Source organism: Rhizophagus irregularis, chromosome 17, assembly GCF_026210795.1.
Source record: "Rhizophagus irregularis chromosome 17, complete sequence".
NCBI lineage: Eukaryota > Fungi > Glomeromycota > Glomeromycetes > Glomerales > Glomeraceae > Rhizophagus > Rhizophagus irregularis.
The window spans coordinates 1437052-1462506 of record NC_089445.1 but is presented as its reverse complement, the minus strand read 5'-3'; the positions used below and the strand labels follow the sequence as shown (position 1 = coordinate 1462506).

General features: G+C 29.2%; 4 protein-coding genes across 4 annotated transcripts; 1 reads left to right on the top strand and 3 right to left on the bottom strand.

The window, feature by feature from the left end:
- Nucleotides 1–591: 591 nt before the first annotated feature.
- On the bottom strand, nt 592–1026 carry OCT59_009057 (uncharacterized protein; the record flags this gene model as incomplete). Its single annotated transcript, XM_025326169.1, has 1 exon — nt 592–1026. One exon carries the CDS (start codon nt 1024–1026, stop codon nt 592–594), a length of 435 nt encoding a protein of 144 aa, XP_025177458.1.
- A 10561-nt stretch (nt 1027–11587) lies between these two features.
- Nucleotides 11588–14407, top strand: OCT59_009056 (uncharacterized protein; the record flags this gene model as incomplete). Its single annotated transcript, XM_066133283.1, has 4 exons — nt 11588–12080; nt 12171–12380; nt 12482–13866; nt 13964–14407. The coding sequence occupies 4 exons, from the start codon at nt 11588–11590 to the stop codon at nt 14405–14407; spliced, it is 2532 nt and encodes an 843-aa protein (XP_065999737.1).
- A 4322-nt stretch (nt 14408–18729) lies between these two features.
- OCT59_009055 (uncharacterized protein) lies at nt 18730–19293 on the bottom strand (the record flags this gene model as incomplete). The annotated part of the gene is made up of 1 exon (XM_025326173.1): nt 18730–19293. The coding sequence occupies one exon, from the start codon at nt 19291–19293 to the stop codon at nt 18730–18732; it is 564 nt and encodes a 187-aa protein (XP_025177462.1).
- A 1895-nt stretch (nt 19294–21188) lies between these two features.
- Nucleotides 21189–21719, bottom strand: OCT59_009054 (uncharacterized protein; the record flags this gene model as incomplete). The annotated part of the gene is made up of 1 exon (XM_025317850.2): nt 21189–21719. One exon carries the CDS (start codon nt 21717–21719, stop codon nt 21189–21191), a length of 531 nt encoding a protein of 176 aa, XP_025177463.1.
- Between the last annotated feature and the right edge of the window lie 3736 nt (nt 21720–25455).

The following is a 25455-nucleotide window of genomic DNA, read 5'->3' as shown; positions in this document are numbered from 1 at the left end:
CAAAAGATTCTCACGCACGCACTTTTTCATGCAGTAAGACTTTCATAGTGATTCAAGCATTACTTTCACAATACTTTCAAGAAAAGTAATATTATCTCTTATTTCGTATAACGTCTATTAATGCACTTCGGAAATTTTGACGAAAAACTCATTAAACTTAAAATAGAACATAACGTGAATCAGGTTGATTTCGATAGAATTCGAGCTTTTTAAAAAGAAATTACGATCTCCATGAGCCAGTAATCTACCTTTATCGATTTGTAATAAGCTAATTACTGAAGATATAGTATATTAAATGATCAAGAACTTGTAACTAAAGGAAACGACATGGAATTGTTTCACTTCTTATCCGCAGGCCTTCTTGTTATTGATTTTGCACCTCAAAAATTGGATACAGTTCATTATATTGAATTAATGCAAGCAAGAGCACACAAGGAATACATGGTTACAAAATATTTTATTTAGATAAAATTATATAAACATATAAAATTTCATTTGTAAGAGAACTAAATAAAAAAAGTTAATAAAATAATTTAAATACTGTAAAATTGTTATTCTTGCGCCGCTATAGTATTGGAAGAATATAAATTTTCATTGGAATAAATATCGCTTCACTATTAAGGATTGGATGTTGAAAAGTACGAGGGAAGAATTTTGCCTTAAGTTACGTTCGAAATTTAACTTTTGATGCAAAGTTAGTAAATGTCTACGTCCCAATTCAGTTACGTCAAAATCAAATCCATAAAATTTCTTGTTCAATATATTTAAAATTAAAGAATTTGGTAATAATTTAGTACATGTAACATGAAATGTCGTCGTAAAATCATCTAAGCTTTCTATAAAGAACTTGTAATCATAACTATCGTCCGAGTTTCCTGTACCTTGAAGATGATCTTGCGTGATTTTCTTACAAGTTATATGATAAATATTATTATCTTTTTGTGGTTGGTAAAATAAGCTAAGCTCAACTAATTGGTACTGAATGGGTTGAAGTGTTATCATTTGAACTGAGCCTATATCGGACATCGTACTTAGGTTTCTACAAATTTTGAATATGAAAAAGCTTCCGTTAGTTATTTATATATTTACTGTATAACGATAAAAAATGAGTGAGTTGAGTCAGGTTAAATTGTTTCTAAATTTTTTAAATTTTACCTCAGATTTTATCTTAGTGTCGTTTTTTTAGTTCTAAAGATTTTTATATTTTTTTCGCTGCGGAAACTATTTGCTGCGGCAATCATGGAAATAATAAGTTTTAGTTATTAAATGAATAATTTTAACTTTAAAATTTAAAGTTGTCCTAAGAATTATGAAAGAATTTCAAAAAAAAATTGTTTTTTTTGAATTTTTTACTCTTGAAAGTTTTTACGAGTCAGTTTATTTATATTTGTGCAAATTTACAAAAAATTTTTGCCCATCACATTTTCTGTACTAAAACTCGGATACGGAGAATTTCGGTGATGCAACAAATAATTCTCTTTCAGGAAGTTTAATGGTTAATAATAATACTTATCATTATTAATTAATTATGTCGATAATAGAATGTTTCAATAAATTTATTAATTTAAATAGAATCTTAGTTTTTATTTTTGAATAATTTAATTCAATCGAAAATAATTTAATGGACGATGAAAAATGATCCCACTTAATTTTTCGGCCGATGTAGACGATTCCACATATATATCTTTTTTTTTTTTAGGTATTTTTATTGAAATTTTCTATTTGTATACTGTATTTTCTATGAGAGTTTAAAATTCATATGAAAAGAAGCAAAAGAAACTTTTATATTTATTTGATAAATGCCTTTCCTTTTCTTCTTGTATTGAATATTAATCAAAAGGATTACAGTCTAACCTCGATATACCGATATTCGATATACCGATATACTATTAAAAACTTGTTATACCGATAAAATTTTATTTTCCCACTATATGTGAGGACATATAAATATCGGTATAACTTTGATATAACGATATTTTCTAAAAATTTCATATATGTCCCGACATATCGTTATATAAAGGTTTGACTGTATGCAATAAATATACCAAATAAAATATTAGAATTTTATGTTATTATATATTAATGAGTTGTATTTTTTTTTATAAGGCCGTTCTCATTTATGAGCGACGGTCACTGCTGTTACTTTCGCTACGATCATTTAGTAAAATTATAAATTAGATTATAGTTATAAAAAAAAATTTTTTTATCGGAAGCAGCATTGATACTCCTTAGCTCCTTTATATACTTTTTTTTTTTTTTAAGCTTCATTTAGTAAAAATTATAAATTAGATTATAGTATAAAAAAAATTTTTTATCGGAAGCAGCATTAATTCTCCTTAGCTCCTTTTATATACTTTTTTTTTTTAAGCTTCATTTAGTAAAAAATTATAAATTAAATTATAGTTATAAAAAAATTTTTTTATCGGAAGCAGCATTGGATTCTCCTTAGCTCCTTTATATACCTTTTTTTTTTTTTAAAAGCTTCTTTTATATACTTGCATTACATATGGAAAGCGTCTTTTTTATAATGAAATTTGGAAAGATCGGCCAAAGTGATCATTCCAACAATTATTAAAAACCACTATGAAATAAAAAGTCACATGATACACCTAGCAAAGAATGGTAGCCGGATCTACAGTGTGTAACAAAAAAACCGGAATATCATTCATGTAATAAAAATGCGCTCAAAATAAATCTAATTTTCTTTGCGTAAATTGGATAATAAACCAAATTAATAAACCCATGACCAAGATCTATATTATGATATCATTTAAAGTTATAGTTGCTTTATTATTTTTTGAAAAATTTCGCTGTAAATATTTACTTTGAACAGAAAAATATAACAAAAAAATAAATTAAGATTACAAAGCATTTGTATATTGAATTTAAATTAAAAATATTCAAATATTGTTAAGAATAATGTAAAAAAGTTGATACCAAAAAATCAGCAGTATAGAAACATTATAGTAGAATGATGAGAAATTTACTCTTCAAAATTCCCCAATTTCGGTATATAGTAAAAAAGCTAAAAAATTATTCAAATTACAAAAATGCGTGTAGTTCGCTCAAAATAAGTCTAATTTTTATCATTTAAAATGCAAAATAAACTTGAATATCAGGACTACATTTTGACATCTTTCATGATCATAATACTTTTTTACTTCTTGAGAAAATTAACTACAAGTGTTGATTTTTGAAGAAAAAATATAATGTGAAATTTGTGAATTTAGAATGGATACAAAGTCATTGAAAATTTCTCAAATATTGTCAAGACCAATAGAAAAGTATAAGTTAAAAAAAAAAATTTTTGATTATCTACTGCAATTTATGCAAAGAAATACATATTAATTTAAATTAGTTATAAAAAGTTTTTATCTAAAAAAATTATTATTGTAAGCTTATTATAAAAAAAATTACTACATTAAATACCATTTTAATTTACCATTGATAAAATCTACAGGTTTTCAGCTTTCGAATAAGCTATTTTACAAATAATTTGGTGCGATCATCATGGCATTTTTTAATTCCGATTTTTTTTGTTACACACTGTAATTTTTCCGGTTACATGTGATTTCGGATAATGTTTTTGGTACTTTCATGAGTATTTCGACCATTGTAATAATTTTCAAATAAACTCATATTTATACACACCTCAATTGTCAGAATTTTATTGTTTATTTTATTTAAACATGTTTCTGAAAGTTTAATATCACTATTCCCAATACCTTGTATTATTAAAATCTTTCCAAGTTCTTGGTATAGTTCTACGATTTTCAAGTGCTATAATATCATTGTTCATTTTTTAAAATGAGTTAAAACTAGAACGAACATTTTTTAACCATAAATGCTGTTTTGGCTTGTTACGTGATTCTTCTAATGATTCTTAATTAATATTTACATCAATAAAAAATTAAAAATTACCTTTTTTATATTCAGAAACTCTTCAAACATGAACCCTTTACAGACTTTTGTTTTGTTGGCTTGACATAATCAAATAAAAAACAGTTCTTTAAAATAAAGAGAAAAGAAAACTGATTTAAAATTGATCAAAACGAAAAAATTATGCCACGTATCGTGCATGAAATGGATGATCGACATGAGATTACCAAAAATCATAATCCGAAATCACATGTAACCGACAAATTAGAACCAGCTACCATTTTTTCAGGTTATAACCTATGCACTTGTGACATAAATAGTAAGGTTATAACTTTTGATGATCACCTGAGTGGGGTGCATTTTTTGGAGGGTGGCTATCTGGATCACCTGACATGATTTATCGAATATCCGATAGAAATAATAGGGCCTATTCAAATTGGCCAAAGGTTAACGGCATCTGAAGTTCGGTATTATATTGAATTTCAAGAATATCCCAATACATCCTAAACTGGTTTTCCAGTAGTATATAATGTGTCAGGATGAAATGAAGCAAGGAAAGCATTTTCAATGACAAACATTCAATATGGAGAGTAGTGGTACAGTCCCCGGCGAAAGTAATGGTGGTGAGAATACTGCTTCTTAATTTGGTTATAACGCTATTACTATCCGATTAGATCATTACTTGTTATACCAAATTGAACAGTGGAATGATCATTTAAAAAGCAACAAAAAAAAAGTAATTTCAAATACTGACATTATTTTTGTTTTGTTGCCCAAAATGGCTTCCATTACAATTAAATTTATTTATAAAGCTGCTAACTTTCTTGAAACAAAATTTTAGGTGATTTTTAATTGAACTGGAAATTTTCTGCATTTTCGTAAGCAATGCACCCTCCTCTTTAAAAACATGACAAAATTCTAAATATTTGTTATTCTAAATGTCACATTAGAGCTATTCCTTAAAAAAATACTGCCAAAATTAAAGTGACGATCATTTTATATATTTTAATTTTCATTGAGAAAACTTTGGAATGCATGCATTCTTAATTAACCAAATAATTTTCTAAATTATTGATGAGTTTTTTATTATAATAAATATATAAAATAACAACTCCCATAATGCTTGATATAATATGAGTGTTTATCTTCCAATAATGAGTTTTTCTTGGCTATTCAAAGTCCAGATTTCAAGTCCTAATGAGAAATTTAGATTTTTTTTTGAAGCAATATATTAAGAAAATGATAACACAAAAAAAGAAAAAAAAAATTCGGGTTATTTCTCGATTTATTTAGGAAGGAGTGAAATAATCTTGAAAATGGCATAGTTATTAATAGCGAAGTTATTAGCGATAATAGTATATAAAGTCAAAAGTCCCTATGCCGATCCGTGACATTTCCGGTGTTTGATACGTATTGTGTGGCGCGCTAAACGGCTAAAAGTGGCGCATAATTGTTAGACAGAAAAGATTTATGTAATGCAAAACATAAAATTCCAAAAGAGAATTCTTAATAACCAAAAATATATTAATTATTAAAATCTAAAAAAAAAAGCCATAGCCTTCTTTGTAGAATAAATCACAAGATGGTGGGCATTCCGGATCTGGCCTTATGACATTGCAAAATTTGGAAGTTTTTGAAAGGAGAGATTATTTTTAGGTAGAATGCTATGATTTTTTCTATTGTCTTTATTGACTTTTGCTTTAAACACTTTTGGAATATTCTGAAAGGGTTTTGGAGTTGTGCTCAACAGGGGGGGGTATCACATTAAAGTTACATACCAAACAAATTAAGTATTTTTTTGACGGAGGCAAAAAAAAAATTTTTCTATAGGAACCAAAAAAACCTTAACCGGCGATTAACCAAGGGCCCTAATCGATTAATAATCGATTAATATTAAAAACATTAAATCTTTTTTATTTTTTTGGCCGCTTATTATTATTATTAAAAAATTAATACAAATTCGTCCAAATTCAGAGAACACGTGACCAAAATTTACAGCTCTGGGCCGCATTAGATAATTTGACCAGAATTATGGTTTGGATAATTTTAATCGATTAACCTTAATCGATTCTAAACTCTATTGTTAAAGCCATCTGTACCGACCATCACTTTGTAATTTATCTCAAAATATAAATCTATTCTGTTAAGGCAATTTAATCTTAATTTTATCTTCATACTGTTTATGAACTAACTACATGACATTAAGATAGATTTATTTTATGAATAACAATAATAAAAGAATAATATCTTTTTTATATATGTTATGCCTCAGGCTCATCGTGTCAATTTGCGTCGGTTGATAACTGACATGTATCAGATGTGGTTGACACCTGACGCGCATTACTTATCACATAACATTAAGGTATAATTTTATAATTTTACATAAATCAAAATAAGTATAATTAATTGTGATATGTAAGTTTACTTGTAGAATAAAAGGAAGCTCGTTACAGTAATAAAAAAGTGTTTACTATAGAAAACTTTATTGTGCGATACAGACGTGTGTCAGGTATCAACTGACACTATTTCAATTTACAGATAGGTGATAAGATATAAATCATAATTAGACAAAAAAAAACTAATTTAATTAAAATAGATTGTTATTTTATATAATGAAAATATGTTTATGAAATATTTACACTACCTACCAGGAAATACCAAAAGGCTTAAAAAAATCTAATGTGATATGTAATTAATACAAGATTTGATGTATAGCATTTGATATATAGCTAATGATAATTAATAAACAATATATATATAAGATAATACTTATTTTATTTAGGATTTTATAAAAAATCGCCATAGCGATGTGTCATTTACCCCAGCATCGCCCCAAGATTTCCACCACACGTGACCGGTGATGTTTAAGGGGGAGTGAGAAAATTTTTTTCACCACTAAAAATTTTCTCTGTCCCCAGAATACTTATGAAAAAATGAAAACGGTGAGGTGTGACGCGGGGTGACATTTTATGCAGGTCACGTGGGGTGAAAAATCTTGAGGCGACGCTGGGGAAGATGCGATGTGTCGCAAGTGTCACGTGACTTTACATATGTGAATAATTTGTCACCCCGCGTCACATCCTCTAGTTTTCCATTTTTATTATTTATTCTGGGGACAGAGAATTTTTTCAGTGCAAAAAATACTATTTGTCACTCCCTATACATCACGTGCTTAATTTCGGCCAAATTTTATAACGCTGGCCAAAATATCCTTTTTTTGGAGCTTTAGGTAACATTACACAATCCAAAAAAGGGGGTCGTCTAAAGCGGGGGCAAATCACGTGATACGATTTCAGGATTAGCCGGAAGTTTCCCGTGATTTCTCGAAAATAACAAACGATTATTAGTTTAATTGGTATCAACATTACAACATCGCGCATTTTACTCATTTTCTAAGTAAAAAAAACTTTTCACTTTATTATGTTTTTTCCATTAACTGTTACTCCTGTGTTTTCAGCTCCCGCTCCTTTAATTATAACGTCAACATCAAATCTCACACCAAACAAAAAGCGGGATCTTCTTTTTGATGTAGACCGTACTTTAGAAATCCCAATGGAGGTTTTTAATGACGAATGGTGGCTGTTAGTTTCGAATATTTGGACGAAATGGGACTCGTATGAATATGTAAACGGTGATATTCGGAAAACTTTTGCCTGTCGTTTTATGAAGCACCGCGAATCAAGTACCCGAGAAAAAGAAAATGTTTCAAACAAAAAACGCCGAATAACCAAGACACGACCACCTGACGTATGTTCTGCGATGATTAAAGTTTTATGGATAGCTTCTTCAGAGGTAGTTCAAGTAGAGCGATATAAAAACTCCCCCAACCATACACATTCTTTATCAGAAGTCGATAGGCTGAAACAGCCAAAAGTCATTAGAAGTTTAGTTGAAATAGAAGCGGCCAAAAATTATCCTCCTCCAGCTATCACATCTGCCGTCAAAGAATACGCGACGTTAGAATTAGATTTTGGTGAATGTGCGCGCGAGCTGAAGCGCAAAGAAGTAACGAACATTAAATACAAAATTCGTGGGCCTACGGAAACCCGTTTTATTGGGAATTCGAACTTAAAATCAGACATTTTGGAATCTGTTTCTTTTTTAACAGAACAGGGGTATCTTGTTGAAAATTTCCGCGTCTCCTAACGATCTACTAAAGGTACCGTGTTTGTGCACCTAGAGCAACTAAAGAAACTTGAACGCCATGGATGGTTGACGCTTATAGATTCAACACATAAGACCAACCGGTACGACTGGCGTCTATTTACTCTTTACGTTCGTGACACTTTCGGATGTTGGAACGTAGGCACCCATTTTTTCGTAAGCAATGAGGATGCAGATACAGTTGCAGAAGCTTTAACAATAATCCGCAATAAGTATTGTCGTTAGTCCCCGTTACATACTTGCGGATCATAGTAACATCGAAGCTAAGAGCATTAAAAAGACATTTCCTGGCATAGATGCTGGTGAACAAGAGTGCCAAGTCCTCCTTTGTGTTGTTCATGTCATGAGAACGTGGATGCAAAAAATTAATGAAAAAAAAACTCAAGACACCATGATCGTGGTGATGCATAAAAGAACAAAGATTGGATGTGAAAATCTTGTTCAGGATGCTATTAATCATTGTTCCGTTCCTTATATACAAAATTACATTAAAAGAAATTATACGAAAAATACGGAGAAATGGGGCTTATGGGCTCGTCAACATTCCCCCCTGCTTTTACAGGTCACATCAACGAATTCGTTAGAATCTTTTCATAGCGAATTAAAGAAAATAACGTCTTCATTACACGGTTTGATTGGTACATAACGATTTTTCTTTGTTATTTCACCCGCATGCCAACTCAAACTTTTTATATTTTAGGTGCCGTTCACAACATTGTCAATATCGATTACAAAAAAAGATCCGAAGCCGAAATTGCATCCTTTAATTTTCGTATCAAGAAAATATCCGCATATGGTGTTGACGATGATATTCTCGAAGAAATCAAAAAATTCCCCTTCTCGTTTCAACAATTAATCATTAAAGAGGCCTGTGCTGTGATGAATAGACTTGAAAAAGGAAAAGGTGTTCCAGGTCTGGCTTCTCTCGATTGTCACTGCTTGTTTCGCCATCGATATTTATTACTGTGTAAACACATTTTTCACGAACACATGTATGGCAATAAGTTGTTGACTTCCGACGTATGGCAAATGTTTCGTGAAATTTTTGAAGAAAGCGGATTTGAAGTGTATGAAAGTCGAGAGTCGTTTATAGAATATGTTCAAACGGAGCAACAGAAAAGAGCTGAAGATCGAAGAATTGCTGTGGGTGAATTAACCGAAAGAATGCGTGACAGGTATTGGCGTGTTGAAGAGACAGGCGATGCCGAGAGGACGCAATTTTTCATTTCTATGTTAGAAGCTACTGTGAATCCGATTATCTCGCGTTTTGATGATAATTCAAACGAAAAAACGTAGAATTATATATTAACATTTAGTATTCGGGTTATATTAAAATTGTATAGGCTTGGCCTCGATTAAAATTATTTTGAATTTTAATATGTAAATATTAAAAAAAAATTACATTTTAAATTTTTAAATTTAAATAAAACAATAAATATGGGCGGGTTTTATTAATTTTTTTTTTTTGTTTATGAAACCTTATAATTTTATAATTTTTTTACTGATTTACTGATTTATTGATATTTTTAATATTTTTTACTTCGTTAGTACGTATCTTTTTGTTCAATAATCGTTTGTTATTTTTCGAGAAATCACGTGATACTTTCAGCTAATCCCGAAATCGTATCACGTGATTTGCTCCCGCTTTAGACGACCCCCAAAAAAGGCAATTTTATTTTTCAGTAAAATTCAAGTTTTTGTTACACAAAACTTCCAAAAAAGGATATTTATTTGACGATCTTTTAATTCCGGCCGGAATTATAAAATCACGTGACACTGGCGATGCATCGGCTTGCATCGCCATGGTGATAAAAAATAAAACCCATAATATAAATATACAAAAAAATTATAAATTTTCAGTAAAAAATTGGTAATACATCATTTTAATATTTGTGCGATATTGAAAATATATTGTATTGAATCCTTAACGATTTTAATGTGATATCTTCAGGATTCGTATAATAATGTAATGATAATGTTGTAACGATAACTGTGATGTGCCGTTATTTTTACCGTTACTTAATGGTAACTGTCTCGTGGCGCATCAACGTAGGAATATAAACCATTATAATATTGGTGTTTTATCGATACCTTATCAATATCATATTGACATTGGAAAAAATTTTATAGTTTCTGCAAAGTATCGCTAATACTGTGCTATTTATCACAGAATTTTTTATCACGTTTCAGGTCAAGAAAAAATATTTTTGTCATACATAATCATGCATATTTTGACCGGGTCAAGAAAGTAATACGAGGAGGGTCAAGAAAGTAATTTTTGCCCCTAAGGTATCAGTTTTTCGGGTAATGAAGTATCCACCAATGGTTTCTCAACATGGGTACCTGATCTGCAACCAAATTGAACTGTTGCTAGAAAATTATTTTCCTTTGGGTTATTTAGCATCTGTCTCTGTTCCACTTTCGTAATTCTATCTCTAAACTCATTCTCAGATTCTAACTCCTCGATTCTGGCCTTGAGTTTGGTATTCTCAGCATCACGCCTCTTATTTTCTTCCACACCCTGTTTTAGAAGCTCGGCAATCCTGGCCTTATGTTCAGCTCTCTCAACCCCAATCTCAGTGAACTTCTAAGTTCAGGGATTTCAGTATTCTTATCCTTAAGCTCATCATTCTCAATCTTAATTTCAGAAAACTTCTTGTTAAGAGCTTGGCATTTAATTCCTTTAATGAATCATTGGATTGCACGTTCGATAATATTTTATTTATAAAAGATGGAATAATTCAATAGTTCGTTAGCATAGATAAAAAAACGAGGTAATATCCCCATCGGAATTACTGATTTATTGATGTAAAAAATAAACTACAAGATTCGGTAATGCACAAACTTGTTCTACAAAGTGAAGTAGAGTTTCTATACTAATGCTCGCCAGTATTTCGTTCATCTAAGCTATCTATATACTAACACAGCATCATATTAATTCTAATCTGACTTCATTTGTTTCCAACATCGGTATTCTGGATAAAATAAATGGTCGTCAGTTATGCATAGAACTTGCAGAGTCAGAAATAAATTAACAATATTGGCCTCAGTAAAACTCACCGAAGGTTTATATTCTCTGCTTAATAAGGTCCTCGAAATTTCTGAACAAAAAAATAGATATTAGCTTTGCAAGCTATGAATCACTCACTCCCTTGCAAATGCACAGTCACAACCAAAAAAATATTTCATTCGTACCTTAATTGCGAAGTGTTTCGTCCAGACTTCAATAATTTTTTTGTCAGCACTTCTTAAACTGCGATAGATCGGTTTAGTTCATGCTCAGAGAAAATAGCACGACGTCAAAAAAAAGCATACGTAAAATCTGCTTATTAAGAAAACGCCCAGATTTAATTTAGTTATCGTTATGACATATTAATTGTTGTTGTACAACCGAAGAATTAATAAATACCTCGTGAGTGCAATCTGAGAAAAAAATCGTATGAATCACCCTGCCGATAAGTAAACTTTTTTTATATCATTTATATCATTTATATCATCATATCATATTTCGTGTTACCAATTAATAGTCATCTTATAATTAATCATGATGTATTCAGAAGTATATATATACCTTCAAGGCTTCAACGCTCTCTCAAATTTCTCTAAACTTCGTTTAAAACTAATAAAAATATCATTTATAATTTTTACAGAAAAATACCTTCAAAATGATTTTCTCCTTAAATTGTCTATTTCTTCTATCCGATCTATTCCAGTTATTATTAGTGAGGAAACTACCGTTGGTTATAGTAGAATCAAATATGAAGATATTACAGTTTCACACGTCAAGTTACTTTTTTTGTATGGAAAAAAAATTAGTTATCCTCTTGACCATCTGAATCTTTGGAAGGTTGATCCTGTTAGTGCTAACAAGTACGACAAGGAGCTTGAAAAATTTTCTACCGAAGATGACATTAAAGAAAAACTTGGAGGAGAATTGATGAACCCTCAATTTCCTCTTAGTAAATATTTCAATAGGAATAGTTTTAAAGATATGGAAAGCAAGTTTGCCATTCACATCATCGTGATCGACACCAATGGTAAGTATCTCCCAACGTTTTACCAATCGAACAAGATATAGATTATATCATTTACATTTATTTCTCTGTCTGATTTTTTTTTTTGATTAGCATCTTCATCCAAGGAAATTATTGAGGTTATTAAGAAGAATGCATTAAAGGGTTTACCTAGATTGCCTGATGTATTAAGCATGCCATTACAACAACGTAACTTCGAAGAGGCAATGTGTTATGTAAAAGAGACAATATACAATAATATTACGGGCCGAGATGGAAAATCGAACTACTGGTGTATTGTCAGTGGAGGAGCCCCGGGGATAGGTATTGTTTCTTTGTACTTTTCCTAGTAAACAATTTGTATCAGTTACTCACTATCTTATAAATAGGTTAAACTCGATTTGGGCAGGAGCTTTTTAATCAAGTCAGAAAAGACATGCCTCAGTATATTCAGAATATTTACAATCATCGTAATATTCCTCATGACAGAAGAAGAACTGACACACATCTTGAATACTTATGTATTGACTTCAGAAATGGTCACAGACTCACTCAACAAGATTATGGCATAGATGCATCAATAATTGTCGGCTTACAAATTGCGCATGCATTTTTTATTGAAAAAGAATATGGAATGACGTTTCAAGAATTCCGCATCGCACTTGAACAATATAGGGACAGCTTTAATAATTTTCATTTTAATGTTGTTATCGGAGAAATTCGCAAATCCCTAAATCTGTCCGATAAACACTTATTTTTCCTATATCTTCATATTGATGAATTTCAACTTATTGATTCATGGGATAAAGAAGATAAGTCGAATCCACCAACAAAACTCTTCTATAATATGATCCATAATATTGCGGAATTTATGCTTAATTCCGCTTTACCCACCTTTGTCCAACCATTCCTTTCAGGAACCGCTCCACTGGCTGTCATTAAAATAAAAGAAGCTCCAAGAATTTCATTCCGGTTTGTTGATTGTCCATTATTGAACGATAAATCCATTATTCGGATTATGGATCATTTTGCAGAAAAATTCAATGCAGGAATTGCAAACTATGCATATAAGTGGAAATATTGTCGCCAAATGCTTCAGCTTCTGAGGGATACCGGTGGGTTGCCACGCGCACTTCAACGACTCTTTATCGTCTGCTTTGGAGCAGATGGTAAACAGGGGAGAAAATTCTTCGAGAAACTTGAAAGTAAAGAACTTGACTTTGTGGACTATTTCATCAAAGTCAAGAACAGTCTCGATAAACAGTATGGCATAAAAGACTATGTTAAAAGCAACGGAAAAGTTGCTATGAAGCTCATGTATTATTGCATTGAAGGTATTGCCATTGCCTCTGATGAATGTTTGGATGATAATAATCCAGATCTTACAATTAGAAGCCTAGAACGTGATAAACATATTATTCTCTCCCCTGCTGAACAATCTGCCGGATACAATTTTTTCCTTATTAATATGCCCTTCTATTTTATCTGTTTATATAATGACGTTCTGTGTATTGTTAAACCTACATTTGTAAGAAAGTTCTATGATGAGCGCATGTATTGGGAAGAATGGGAGGTGTTTGTGGCATACCATGAAGCATTTCGTACTAATCTGGCGATAAGAATGGGAAAGACTACAATGACTTTACGAGAATTATATCCCAATGCTGATAAGTCGGATGTTTACTTTGATATGAGCGTAAAATTGAAACCCCTTTGTGTATGTGAAGCAAATGAACAATTTCCGCTTACTAATCCATTAACAGAAAAACCTGATGGTAAAATAATCGACTGGCAGAGTGGTGGTGTAGTAGTAAGTAGTTATCAATGGTAGTAGTGCTCCGTTTGACGTGTTTTTTGTCAGAGAACCTGAGCATATTGACGATTATAAATTCCTAATTATGAACCAGTGCAAATGGGATTACGGTTCAAAAAAGATGCCCGAAAGTAAAGTTGAAGAAGATGATAAGAAAAATCTAAAGAATTTTTTTTATGATGGTAATGATTATATGCCTATTACAATTATTTTTACTTCGCAATCATATATTAAGAAAAAGCAAGAATCAGGTGTTTTGGTAGTTTCAAAAGAAGATTTTAAAAAACACTTTGGACCCATTTTTTCCTCTCGGGCATCATTTGCCTTTACCGGAGATACAAATCCCAACTTCTGGGAAAAAAATAGGTTGGAAAATGTTCTTGACGGTATTTGCGATGCCTCGATTGGTAATGTAATCAAAAAACGGCCGTATTATAGCGATGATGATTATTATAATAAAAATCCAGGGGCTAAAAAAATACGAAAAATGGATCATTTCCCATTTGACGTGTCAGAAATTTTACTTATCGAAAACTGATGATTGGTGTGAACCAACAACTCCAACAAATGAGAATGATGCAATGACAAACGCACGCGCGGGTTACTACCAAAGGGTTCATATTTAATAGTAATCATGTACATCTTGTATATTAAATTATTAAAAAATAAATTTATTGATTTATAAATGTTAATTTAAACCCGTGACATTTTGTCAAAATCTTTTTTATTCATTATATTATAGTATATAACAGTCGATGTGCATGTCACAAAATTAGAGGGCAAATTTTTTGTACTATGATATCATAATTTAAATTTCATACATAGCATAGTCTTTGGGTATATAGTATATATGTAAAGTTCTAAACTATCTAAAGTTTTCTTTTTTGTTTAAAATTACCGATCTTTAAATCATAATTTTGGCCCAAATTTTCTTAACTCTGGTCAAAATTTATAGTGCCGGCCTAAAATTTAAAAATACGCTAATTTTAAATCTTTTGTACTACAAAAATCTGAGTGCATTTCCCGATAGATGAGATCAAAAATTATCATTTTCAAGTATTTTTAATTTTATACTTTTTGTCAAAGAAAAGAATCAAAACCACCTAAATTCTGTAATAAAACTTTTACAATTTCAATATGAACAGCTTTTCAAAGTCTATAGACGATAATAATATTTTATTTGAGCAATTTTTAGGTAATAACAATTCAGAACGAACGGCGGAATTAAGGATTTGGGTCACGTGACGTTTAATCAGCTGAGTGTGACGTTCCAGTTAAGATCAAACCGTTCAAATAAAAAAGATCAAATATCATATCAAAAATTCAAAATTTCTATTACAATATTTGCTTTTTCAACCTGAAAATAATAAATACATCCTAAAAAATGAAGGAAAAATATTATAGTTGGTTTATTAAAAAAAAAAAGAAAATTCATAATATTTAACACTAAAAAATAATAAATTATTTAAAAATAAATACAAATAGATTTAACTAAATATTTTATTAATTCATAATTTAATCTGTTACAATTAAATAATTTAATAAATTGCACTTAAAACTATTAATTATGATTTTTTAAATATTTCTATTGAGTAATGTATTTTTTTTCCCACAGAATGTTAAAAAAACTTTCAAATAATAATAAAGAGAGCTACTGCAGCTACTGCTTGTATATAAAGTAGAAAAACTACTCTATATGCTTTCAAAGCTATTTAGCTTACCTAACTTAAAAAACTGATGGAGAGTTTGCGAAAGAAAAAAATATTTTTATCATTATAAATAAATTAAATTTATATCACCCGGCCTTGTAATACAATGTGATTTGATTTGTGAAACGTAATTTTATATTTCAAGTTGTAGTAACTCGTAAATTTTGTAAAATATCCTAATTTTGTTAATTCTGAAAATGAGAAGAGCTAGAATATGATAAAACATTTTTAGAACAATTAATAAACCAAAATTCAATATTATTAAACGCTGAAAACATTGAATCAAACAAACAATCTAATATTTTTCACATCAAAAATTTTTTGCAGGCACATGAAACTGTTCAAAGTGAAGAAATAAATGAATATAATTCAAGTAGTGATGATGAAATTGACGATGATAATGAGCAAAATTTAAAAAATGAATCTGAATTATATGAAAATGAAATATACATTATAGACGAAATGTCAACTTCACTTTCACCATGTGCTATTGTTGACATAATTGATGGAAAATTACAAATATGCAGTAATGATAGTTAAGATGCAGTTTTCAATTAATAGGAACTTGGAAATCGATACAAGTATTGTGGCTAAATTTTTGGATGAAAAGGTTAATTTTGTTGCATTTTAATTTTGATCAAAAAAATCATATGAGTCGTACCAAACAAATAAGAAAAACGGAAAAAAGTATAATACATCGAAGAAGGTGTTTTTCATCAGGAATTTTATTAGGGTGTAGTACTTCGCAATTCTAATGATTTGTATAATTTACAAAATATTACACAGTAGTCTTACGTAATATTTACGACTTTATTAAAGTGCTTCAGAGGGTTTACATGAACATAATATTATGTAATACTTTACTAAAATATTTCGTAAGTTGATGCTAATGTAAATGAAGCATTCCAATATATATTATTTACAAAATACTAATGGTGCAAAAAACTCTGAAATACAATATTTACAAAAATACTATGCGCATAAAACTTTGAAATACAATATTTGCAAAATACAATTGTCGTTATAATGAGATTTGTTATGTTTTATATAACGATATCAAAGGAATCCAGAAAATGGTATGTCATTATACAATAATATGTCATTATAACGAGATGTGTTGTATAACGGACGGAAATTGTAACAATTTTATAACTATTACCGTATTTGAAATCTTGTGAACAAATAAGTTTCGGTTAAAAGACATATTCTATGTTTATTTCGTAATGTTGCTGTTGTACTTTATTATTAATAGCCTACATCTATACTCTTCTATAATTAACAAGATGAGGACACATGATCGGAAAAAAGTTTAATAAAATAAATGTATCACATTATTGATCGTGGGAACATCACAATTGTGTAACATATTACGCAGAAATATTTGCTAAGTTACTTTATAATCGGTTTTACGAGATGCCGATCATCCGACCCATGTAGCCGAGGTGGGTGGAATCGAGAAGAACTAATTCATTGTTTATTTTGTCTTTATTGAACCCCTGATCCGACTTGATATGTTTAACTCCCGAGTTACCCAGGTCAATTCATAAAAATCTTCTACAGTACATATATTTAAATTAAATAATTGGATTATTAGCTCTAAATGACGCTATTAACAAATATATAATTATTTTCTAAAAGTAGTACTATAGACTTTTCATAACCCAAGTCTGGCCGAACTTTTTCGAGACACTAGTCAATCGCATATACATTCGTTCTTACAACCGTACTGTATTATCATCACATAATTTCAGTGGTAATTTTACGTAATCGAAAAACGTCGAAAATGTTAGTAAATATGCCTGTTCCAAGAAAATTAAAAAAAAAATTATTGAGAAAATTAGCTGTCATGTGACCATAAAAAGGAGGGTTGACAGACAATATCTGACGATCTATATCATTTTTGTGAAAATCATTTTTTTGTCCTTGAACATATTTGGAAAACTTTGAAAATAGACAAAGTTTGTAGAACGTAGTAAGCACATGCAAGAATTACGTATAAGAACAAATTAAAAAAATAATTTCAATACCCTAAATATATATTAATTTAGAGTGAGTTTATTTTCATTGCATTTAAATAAAGAAATTAAATTAAGAAATTTGTGCGCTTTTGATTATTAATCAAATACGGAAAATAACGGATAATGTGTAATAATGTAATGAAGCAAAAGCCGAGTAAAAAAATTTTATATCACAAAAAAAAAGCCGATAATCTACTTTTTTAATTAAAATATCAAAAAAGGCCAATGACGTAAATATATAATAGATTAACAATCGCTTTTTCTGAAATAACTTTCTTAAAAAAATAATAAAAGATATGCAAATGTTTGTCATCTGCATTTATAAAGATATAAAGATTAAAAAACCATTATTATTTATAATACCTCAAGATTTGACGATAAAGACCAACTTAAAATGGCGAAATTTGTTGTAACGAATACGATTTTTTTTTTACTATTGTTATCGATATATATTTACGGCAATCGTTAAATATTGGGACATTGTGTACACTATGACAAAAAAAAAGATCGATATATTTTCTTTTAAGGTTTTCACGAAGCTAACTAAAGTTTAGATTCAGGTTTGATTATGTCGAATTTGGTATTATAATAAATTTATTTCGCACGCTGCGCATTTTGTTCACTGCCAAAATCGTCGAACAAGGCTTATAATTTATTTCCGTCAAGTAACGTAACACGAACTTTTACTCACTAGCTTACAGTAACGTAACACAACACAATGTTCGTATCATTATTTGAATGAAACCCATTAAAATGAATAATGTTTCCAATTTAGTTTTCTCATTTGTAAGTGATTTCTGAATACATCACCTATATGATCGTCAAATGTCATTGTCGTCGTTCGTTGAAACTATTTACGGAGGAATAAAGTTATAAAATTACTTTTGGTTGCTTACATCACGGCACGGCGGCAGGGGTCATATGTAATTTTCATAAATAGAAATTTATAATTCTTTTTTTCATTTGTATTAATCTTTTACACGCACACCGAAGAATCAAAATTAATTAATTTAATATGATATTTATTTATCAATAATTAGAGCTTTATTTATTATAAATTTATATCGCTATAAATTTATCACAAACATTTCCTTAAAAAGATGAAATGAAATACAAACAAGAAAATAATTAATCTAATAATTTCCTAAATTCGGATGATTAATGTAGGAATTTTCGTTTTGATGAGAAATACAATCCTCTGCGGTTGACCAGTTACGTTCGAAACCGTCTTGATTAATACCAATCAAAATATCATCCTCAATATTTTCATGAAAAAAATTCAAGGTGTCATCAGAATTTAACATCGCTTCACTATCAGCAGTATGAAATTGCAAAAAATACGAAGGAAGAATTTGCTTCAAGTTTTCTTCGAGGTTTAATTTTTGATACAAAGTTAGCAAATATCTACGTTTCAAATCTTTTACATCAAAATCCATTCCGTAAATTTCTTTATTCAACAAATTTACAATTGAAGAACACGATAATAATTTACATGTAACATGAAATATCGCCGTGGGGTCATGCGAACTTTTAAAAAAGAACTCATAGTCATATTCATCGTCACCCAGAACAGAATTTTCCGCCCTTGGAAGAAAAGTTTGCAATATCTTTTTACAAATCACATGATAAATATTACTACCATCCTGATAGAATAATCCAAGTTCAACCAATTTGTTTTGTATAGGTTGAAGCGACATCTTTTGAGTTGAAACTTGATTTTTGAATGATGAGTGGGGGTAGTTTTTAAATCGTATTCTCAAGTACACACCTTTTTTATATAAATAAAAGGATTGAAAAATAAAACGAGCGGAAAAAAAGTGATTTAAATATAAGTGGGTTACAGAAGTAGTGATCGACAGTTTATTGCGAGGTTCCAGGATGTTATGGCGATCTCAATAAATCCAAACAATTATGTACGCCTTAATCTTTGTTCCATAGAAGAATTCTTTGATTCAATGTTCAAATTCTGAAAGTTTGAAAGGATAATTTTTATGTTAACGATTTAAAGATTGGATCTTTGTCCTTATAAACTGAAGATTACAATCGATGAGACTAAATTAAAATAACTGAACATATTAACAACAGTTTTTAATTTTATAAAACTGTGGTTGAGATAAATAATATATAGTTAGGAAAGTTGTTTGCGAAGAGTATGTGTGTTATCACGTGACATTTATAACAGAATCGTTTAGTATTTACTCACGGTTAAAGAAGCTTATTTATTGTCGATCTAAATAAATATATGCTGTAAATGTCTAAATAGATAGCTTAGATAGAAAAGGTTAATCAGTTTTTCCTTTTGATATCCAAAAATGTATAAGAAGCTACAATCTATTTTTATAGAATCACAAGAATACAGTTTATTCTAGTGACTTGATGATGAGATAAAATACGCGAATAATCTTAATATTAGATGATAATGATTATGCATTACATGTTCATAAAAAGATGTAGAATTTAAATAATCATTTAAATAATCATTTCTATATTATTATTCATTTATGGGCTATTTTTTCTCGGACGTACAGTATTACAGTATTATATTTGGGAAAGTTTTGAAAGGGTCAAAAGTTTGTCAAACGTAACTTATACAAATATTACATATGAAATTCCCACACGAAGAACGATTCCGATAGTAGAATTTAATAATAAAGAAATTAAATTGTCACTTACAATTATTATCACATACAAAAATGTGTAACAAATAATATAGATTGATAATCATTTTTTTGAGAGACAATAATAATTTGTGAAAACTTGGAAAAATACCAGTTGTATAAATGAAAATAAACTAACCAATTTCGGGTCCCATTTGTCAACGCCAAATTCAGTAAATCCACGAAAGAAATAAATAATGATGATCTATTTGATCACATTGATATGAATTTCGCACGCATCTTAAACGTTTTTTTACTTTAATTTAATAACACATTTGTACGTAAAAAGCGACGATTAAAGTTCCGTTGCATATCACAAATTATTCATTAACGTCATATCGATAAGTAATGTAACACAGTATTATCAAACAATCAATTGTTAGATATGGCGCTAAACTTCAATAGGATATTACCCAGTTTATTATCCGGTCTGATTGACAGGTTTTTAACCGGATTTTTTTTTGGTTTATGGCAAAATTTGTGGCAATGCCGCTTTTATTTTTCATAAAAGGAAAATTTCCATGATTTCTGGATACATTTTAACATTTGACATTTCAATACAGTTTCGCATAATTTCTTAGATTAAAAGACTCTTCATATTTATCTTCATTTGTTGATATCCCTGATGGAAGAATAAAGTTAGAAAAATATACTTTTTGCTGATGGCAAAAGCATACATCATTTCTCATAAACAAAAAATTTATATTTTTTTTTCATTCCGTATTAATTTTTTTTTATTACATATATGTTTGTACGTACATTGAAAATCAAATATTAGTAATACAGTATATTACGAGAACAATATGTAATTTCATCAGTAGACTTCTTTATAGTATCATAATTTTGTATCATTACAATTGTAATCTATCATTAAAATAGTAAAATGACATCTGAAAAATATAATTTCCTTTCTACGGATGATGAATGTAAGACATTTAAGTTCCAGCTCCACTTTCATTTTGGTGAGAAATATAATCATCATGTGACCGGATACTCCCGAAATCGTCTTGATTATTATTATTATTATCAATATCTTTATAGAAAGAATTCAAGGTTTTATGAGAATCTAACATCATTTCATTATCAGGAGTATAATGTTGTGAAAAATATGAAGGAATAATTTGTTTCAAGTTTTCTTCGAGACTTAATTTTTGATGTAAGGTTAACAAATATCTACATTTCAAATCTTTTACATCAAAATCCATTCCATAAATTTCTTTGTTCAATAAATTTACAATTAAAGAATGCGACAATAATTTACATGTAACGTAAAATATCGCTGTAGGTTCATTTGGATTTTGAAAAAAAAATTCGTAGTCATATTCATCATCACAAGAAATAAAATTTTCTAACCCTTGAAGACAATCTTGCGAAATCTTTTTAACAATTACATGATAAATATTATTATCATCTTGGTAGAATAATCCAAGTTCATTCAATAGGGTTTGCACAGGTTGAGGTGTCATCCTTTTAGTTGAAACTTTGCTTATAGAATCGAAAGTAGGTCCAAATAAGATAACGAATAAATGATGAAGAGTAAAGATAGGCTGAATATTCAATAAGATTAAATTGTAGCATGGATGCTAAATAAGTAAAAAACTTTTTAATGCACACTTTTTTGCAAACAAAAGAGTGTTGAAAAATAAACCCATTGAAAAAATTGATTTAAATATTAAATTTGAAAGTGATAATAAAGAATATGATCAACAGGCAGGCGCGAATTTATGTTGTGGGAAAAATGGAACAATAGTATAAGATAAACAATTTGGCGATCCAAAATAATTATGCATACCACCATTCTATGAGAGAATTCGATCGTCAAATTTTTTCAAACGGGGATAATTTTTATATCTCCGATTTAAAATTTGATTATTATAATTAAATTTCGTTCTTATTATCATTATTATCACATGAGGAAATGTTAATAACGTCATACTTACTTCCTTATCGTAACATCAGCTAGAAACTAATTAAGTAATTAATGGGGCTTATCGTAAAAATCATGTATTTTCAGTGAAAATTGTTTTCTAAAAATAAGAAGTAACACGAACCGCAAACTTCAATTAATAAAGACAAAAAAAGGTAACAGATAATCTTTATCAATCAATTTTCGATGGACCCTATAATCAACTATATTAATGTACGAAAATTACTATAATCGGCCTTTGCAGCAGTAGAAAAAAATTTTTTGATCTAATCTTATTTTAACTTATAACATATTTGGTTTATAAAAGTAAATTTACCTTTTGGGCAGTTTCCTCCTTTTTTCATATTAATATAAATACCCAATTATTAACGAAGCGAATCTATTTTGTAAAAAATTTTTTATAGTCGAGGTATCGGAAACAAGTCCATTGTTGCCGATTCGATAATTGAGAGTTCAGTGTAACCATTTAACGAAAGTATAGACATCACACCTCACTATACATGACAATTATAACAATACTAATGCGTTAAAGCCAGATTTCACTAATATTGATATTATTGTTTATGTAATTGATTTAAATTTATCACAAATCTTCTTTTAATCAAAGAACTATCGACTATATTATATATTTTATATGGTTTTATTTCTATGTAAATGCAGGCGTATGAGTATCATAAAGTACTGTAGTACTCAATAATCGGCACAAATTTGCGCTATCGATCCATCTACCAAATAGAGTTTGCTTATATAATTATTAAACCCTGATTAGTTCTCCAGAAAGGTCATAAGACCAATTTGTATTTTTAACTTTTTAATTTCCACTTTTAGTAATCAGAATGTAGTTCAAACTAATCCTCCTAAAGTCAAAGCCTTTTTACTAACTATTTTTATGCTGATTTTTTTTACTTGTGTAAAATGATTGTAAACTTTATTATTATTACTTACGGCATATCGAAATTTGCATTTAAACAAAATGGGTTAAATCAGAATTATCTTCTAATATTCAGCAAAAAAAAAATTAATTTGTAGATCACAAACAGTAATCAAAATATGTCCGATATTTTTAATTCCTTAATAGGATACTGCTAGTTAATGAAAAAAAAATATACTTAAGCAACTAACAATTGAGTAATAAATTTTTCTTGTCAGTTTTCTGTTCAAGTTCCTTTTTTGCGGCTGCTGCACCATAGCTGATTAATTAAAGACTCAACCTTTCCGACCTTGGATCACGTGATACGAGACCGGTCCGACCGACGGTTCTATGCATAAACCAAATTTTTATTAAACTTGATTTTATTTATTATTTATTATTCATTATTACTATTTTATTATTTTATTTTATCTTTTTTTACATCCAGAGTCACTATAAATTTTCTATTGAAATAATAAAAAAAATATTTAGTGAAAATATTTAGTTATCGGCAGAAATTTGGGCTAATATTCGAAATACTGTATAAGACATAATTTTATTTATTGTTAATTTGTTAATATATTTATCTTCACAATAATGAATTAAAAAATTTTTTTTAAGGGGTGGTTATTCTACTACGTTAATAAATAAACAATTTCATATATATTATTATTACGATCTTATAATTCAACGTATAATAATGATACTATTATATTGTTCTTGTTAAGCTTAAAATTAAGCTATATGTATAAAATTATATTAATTGAAGGTCTAATTAAAATGGATCAACGTATAGGTAAATAAGTATTGCTAATCCTAGCGCATACACTTAGATACAAATAATAGGATAGCAGATTAACAACACTAACAAACTCAAAGTTAAAGTGTATATTTAAGACCTTTAATATAAACTTTATTCCATCTATCGCTCTCTTTAACATGCTTCTACATATTGACTATATTAACATTCGAAACATTGATCTGCGGTCACGTGGAAAATCGGAATTTTAGTCATCAATCGGTAAAATTTCGCAACGGAAACACTATGAAAAAAATGTGATTACTACAAATCTACAATATTTTTTTCCAAATGGCTTTTTGCAACTAGAGGAAATGATATGAAATTTTTCCATTTATACCAGTCGAACCTCTTGTTGTTAATGATGTTTCCCAACAACTTCGTCAAAAACAATCTTATTGAAAATTTAATAATAAAAAATTTACACCTATCCCTTCCTCGTCCAAAACCTACTTATGAAGAGAACGTATAATTAAAGCTCTAAACGATCTAAACTTCTTTTTTGGGCCAGTCGGTAATCCAACTATATACCTTTAAGTGCTGCTACGGGTTGATCAATTTTATCAACAGTTAAAATTCCAATATACAGTTTCACTATGATGATCCTTCGAGCTTTAAAATTATTCTCAATAGCAATGTCCAATTCTGAATTTTTATAAAAACACTTGAAATATTTTATGTAATTGTAGGCAAAGAATAAAAATATCCGCCAAATAATTCAATATATTTTAAAGTAAACGAAACCTTCTATAAATATCAGTAAACGATCAAGATTTTACACTGCTGGGGATACTCCAAATTATTTGAATGTATAGGTTCTTCATGTCTTACACGTTAACATTACTGTAAATTCGAAATTAGGCAATTAACTTTGACGGATTATCGTGAGTTAATATTGACGATTATTCTCAAAGCGTCTTTTTAGTGAATATTCTAATGCTTATAACAATTGTAATATCTTTGTACTGTATCTCTTCATAAATAGGTTTTCAACGAGGGAAAAAAGATGAAAATTTTTTATTGATCATTCATCTTCAATATTATTAAATTTGAATAAGTTGTTGAGAGACACAATCAGCAACGAGGATCAACAGGTAAAAATAAAATAATTTCATATCATCTCCTTTAGTTGCGGGTTTTTGATATGATATACGCCATCTTTAAGTAATTAATTTGGTTACGTGCTCGAACAAATTTAATTTTTTATAAACTTTGTTGATACTAAAAGGTATTGCTGCTGACAAGCTTTACAGTGTTTAATAATAATTTGCATAATTTCGCAAGATTTAATCTGCTCGAGCGACAAATAATATATTACTCAAAGTAATAATAAGTTTCATGAAAAAGTATATGTATATTTATTTTATAGGATCATGGGTTTTCGAAATTTTTACGTGGCGCAGATAGATTTAAAAATCAGAAAAAAAGTCGCAAATTTGTAGTATTTATTAAAAAATTAAGTTGACTCAGCGATAACCGAGGTACAACATCTCAGCCTCAATATAATACGTTTAAGATTTTACATAAACTGTAATTCATTACTATATCTACTCTTTTGATTTATTG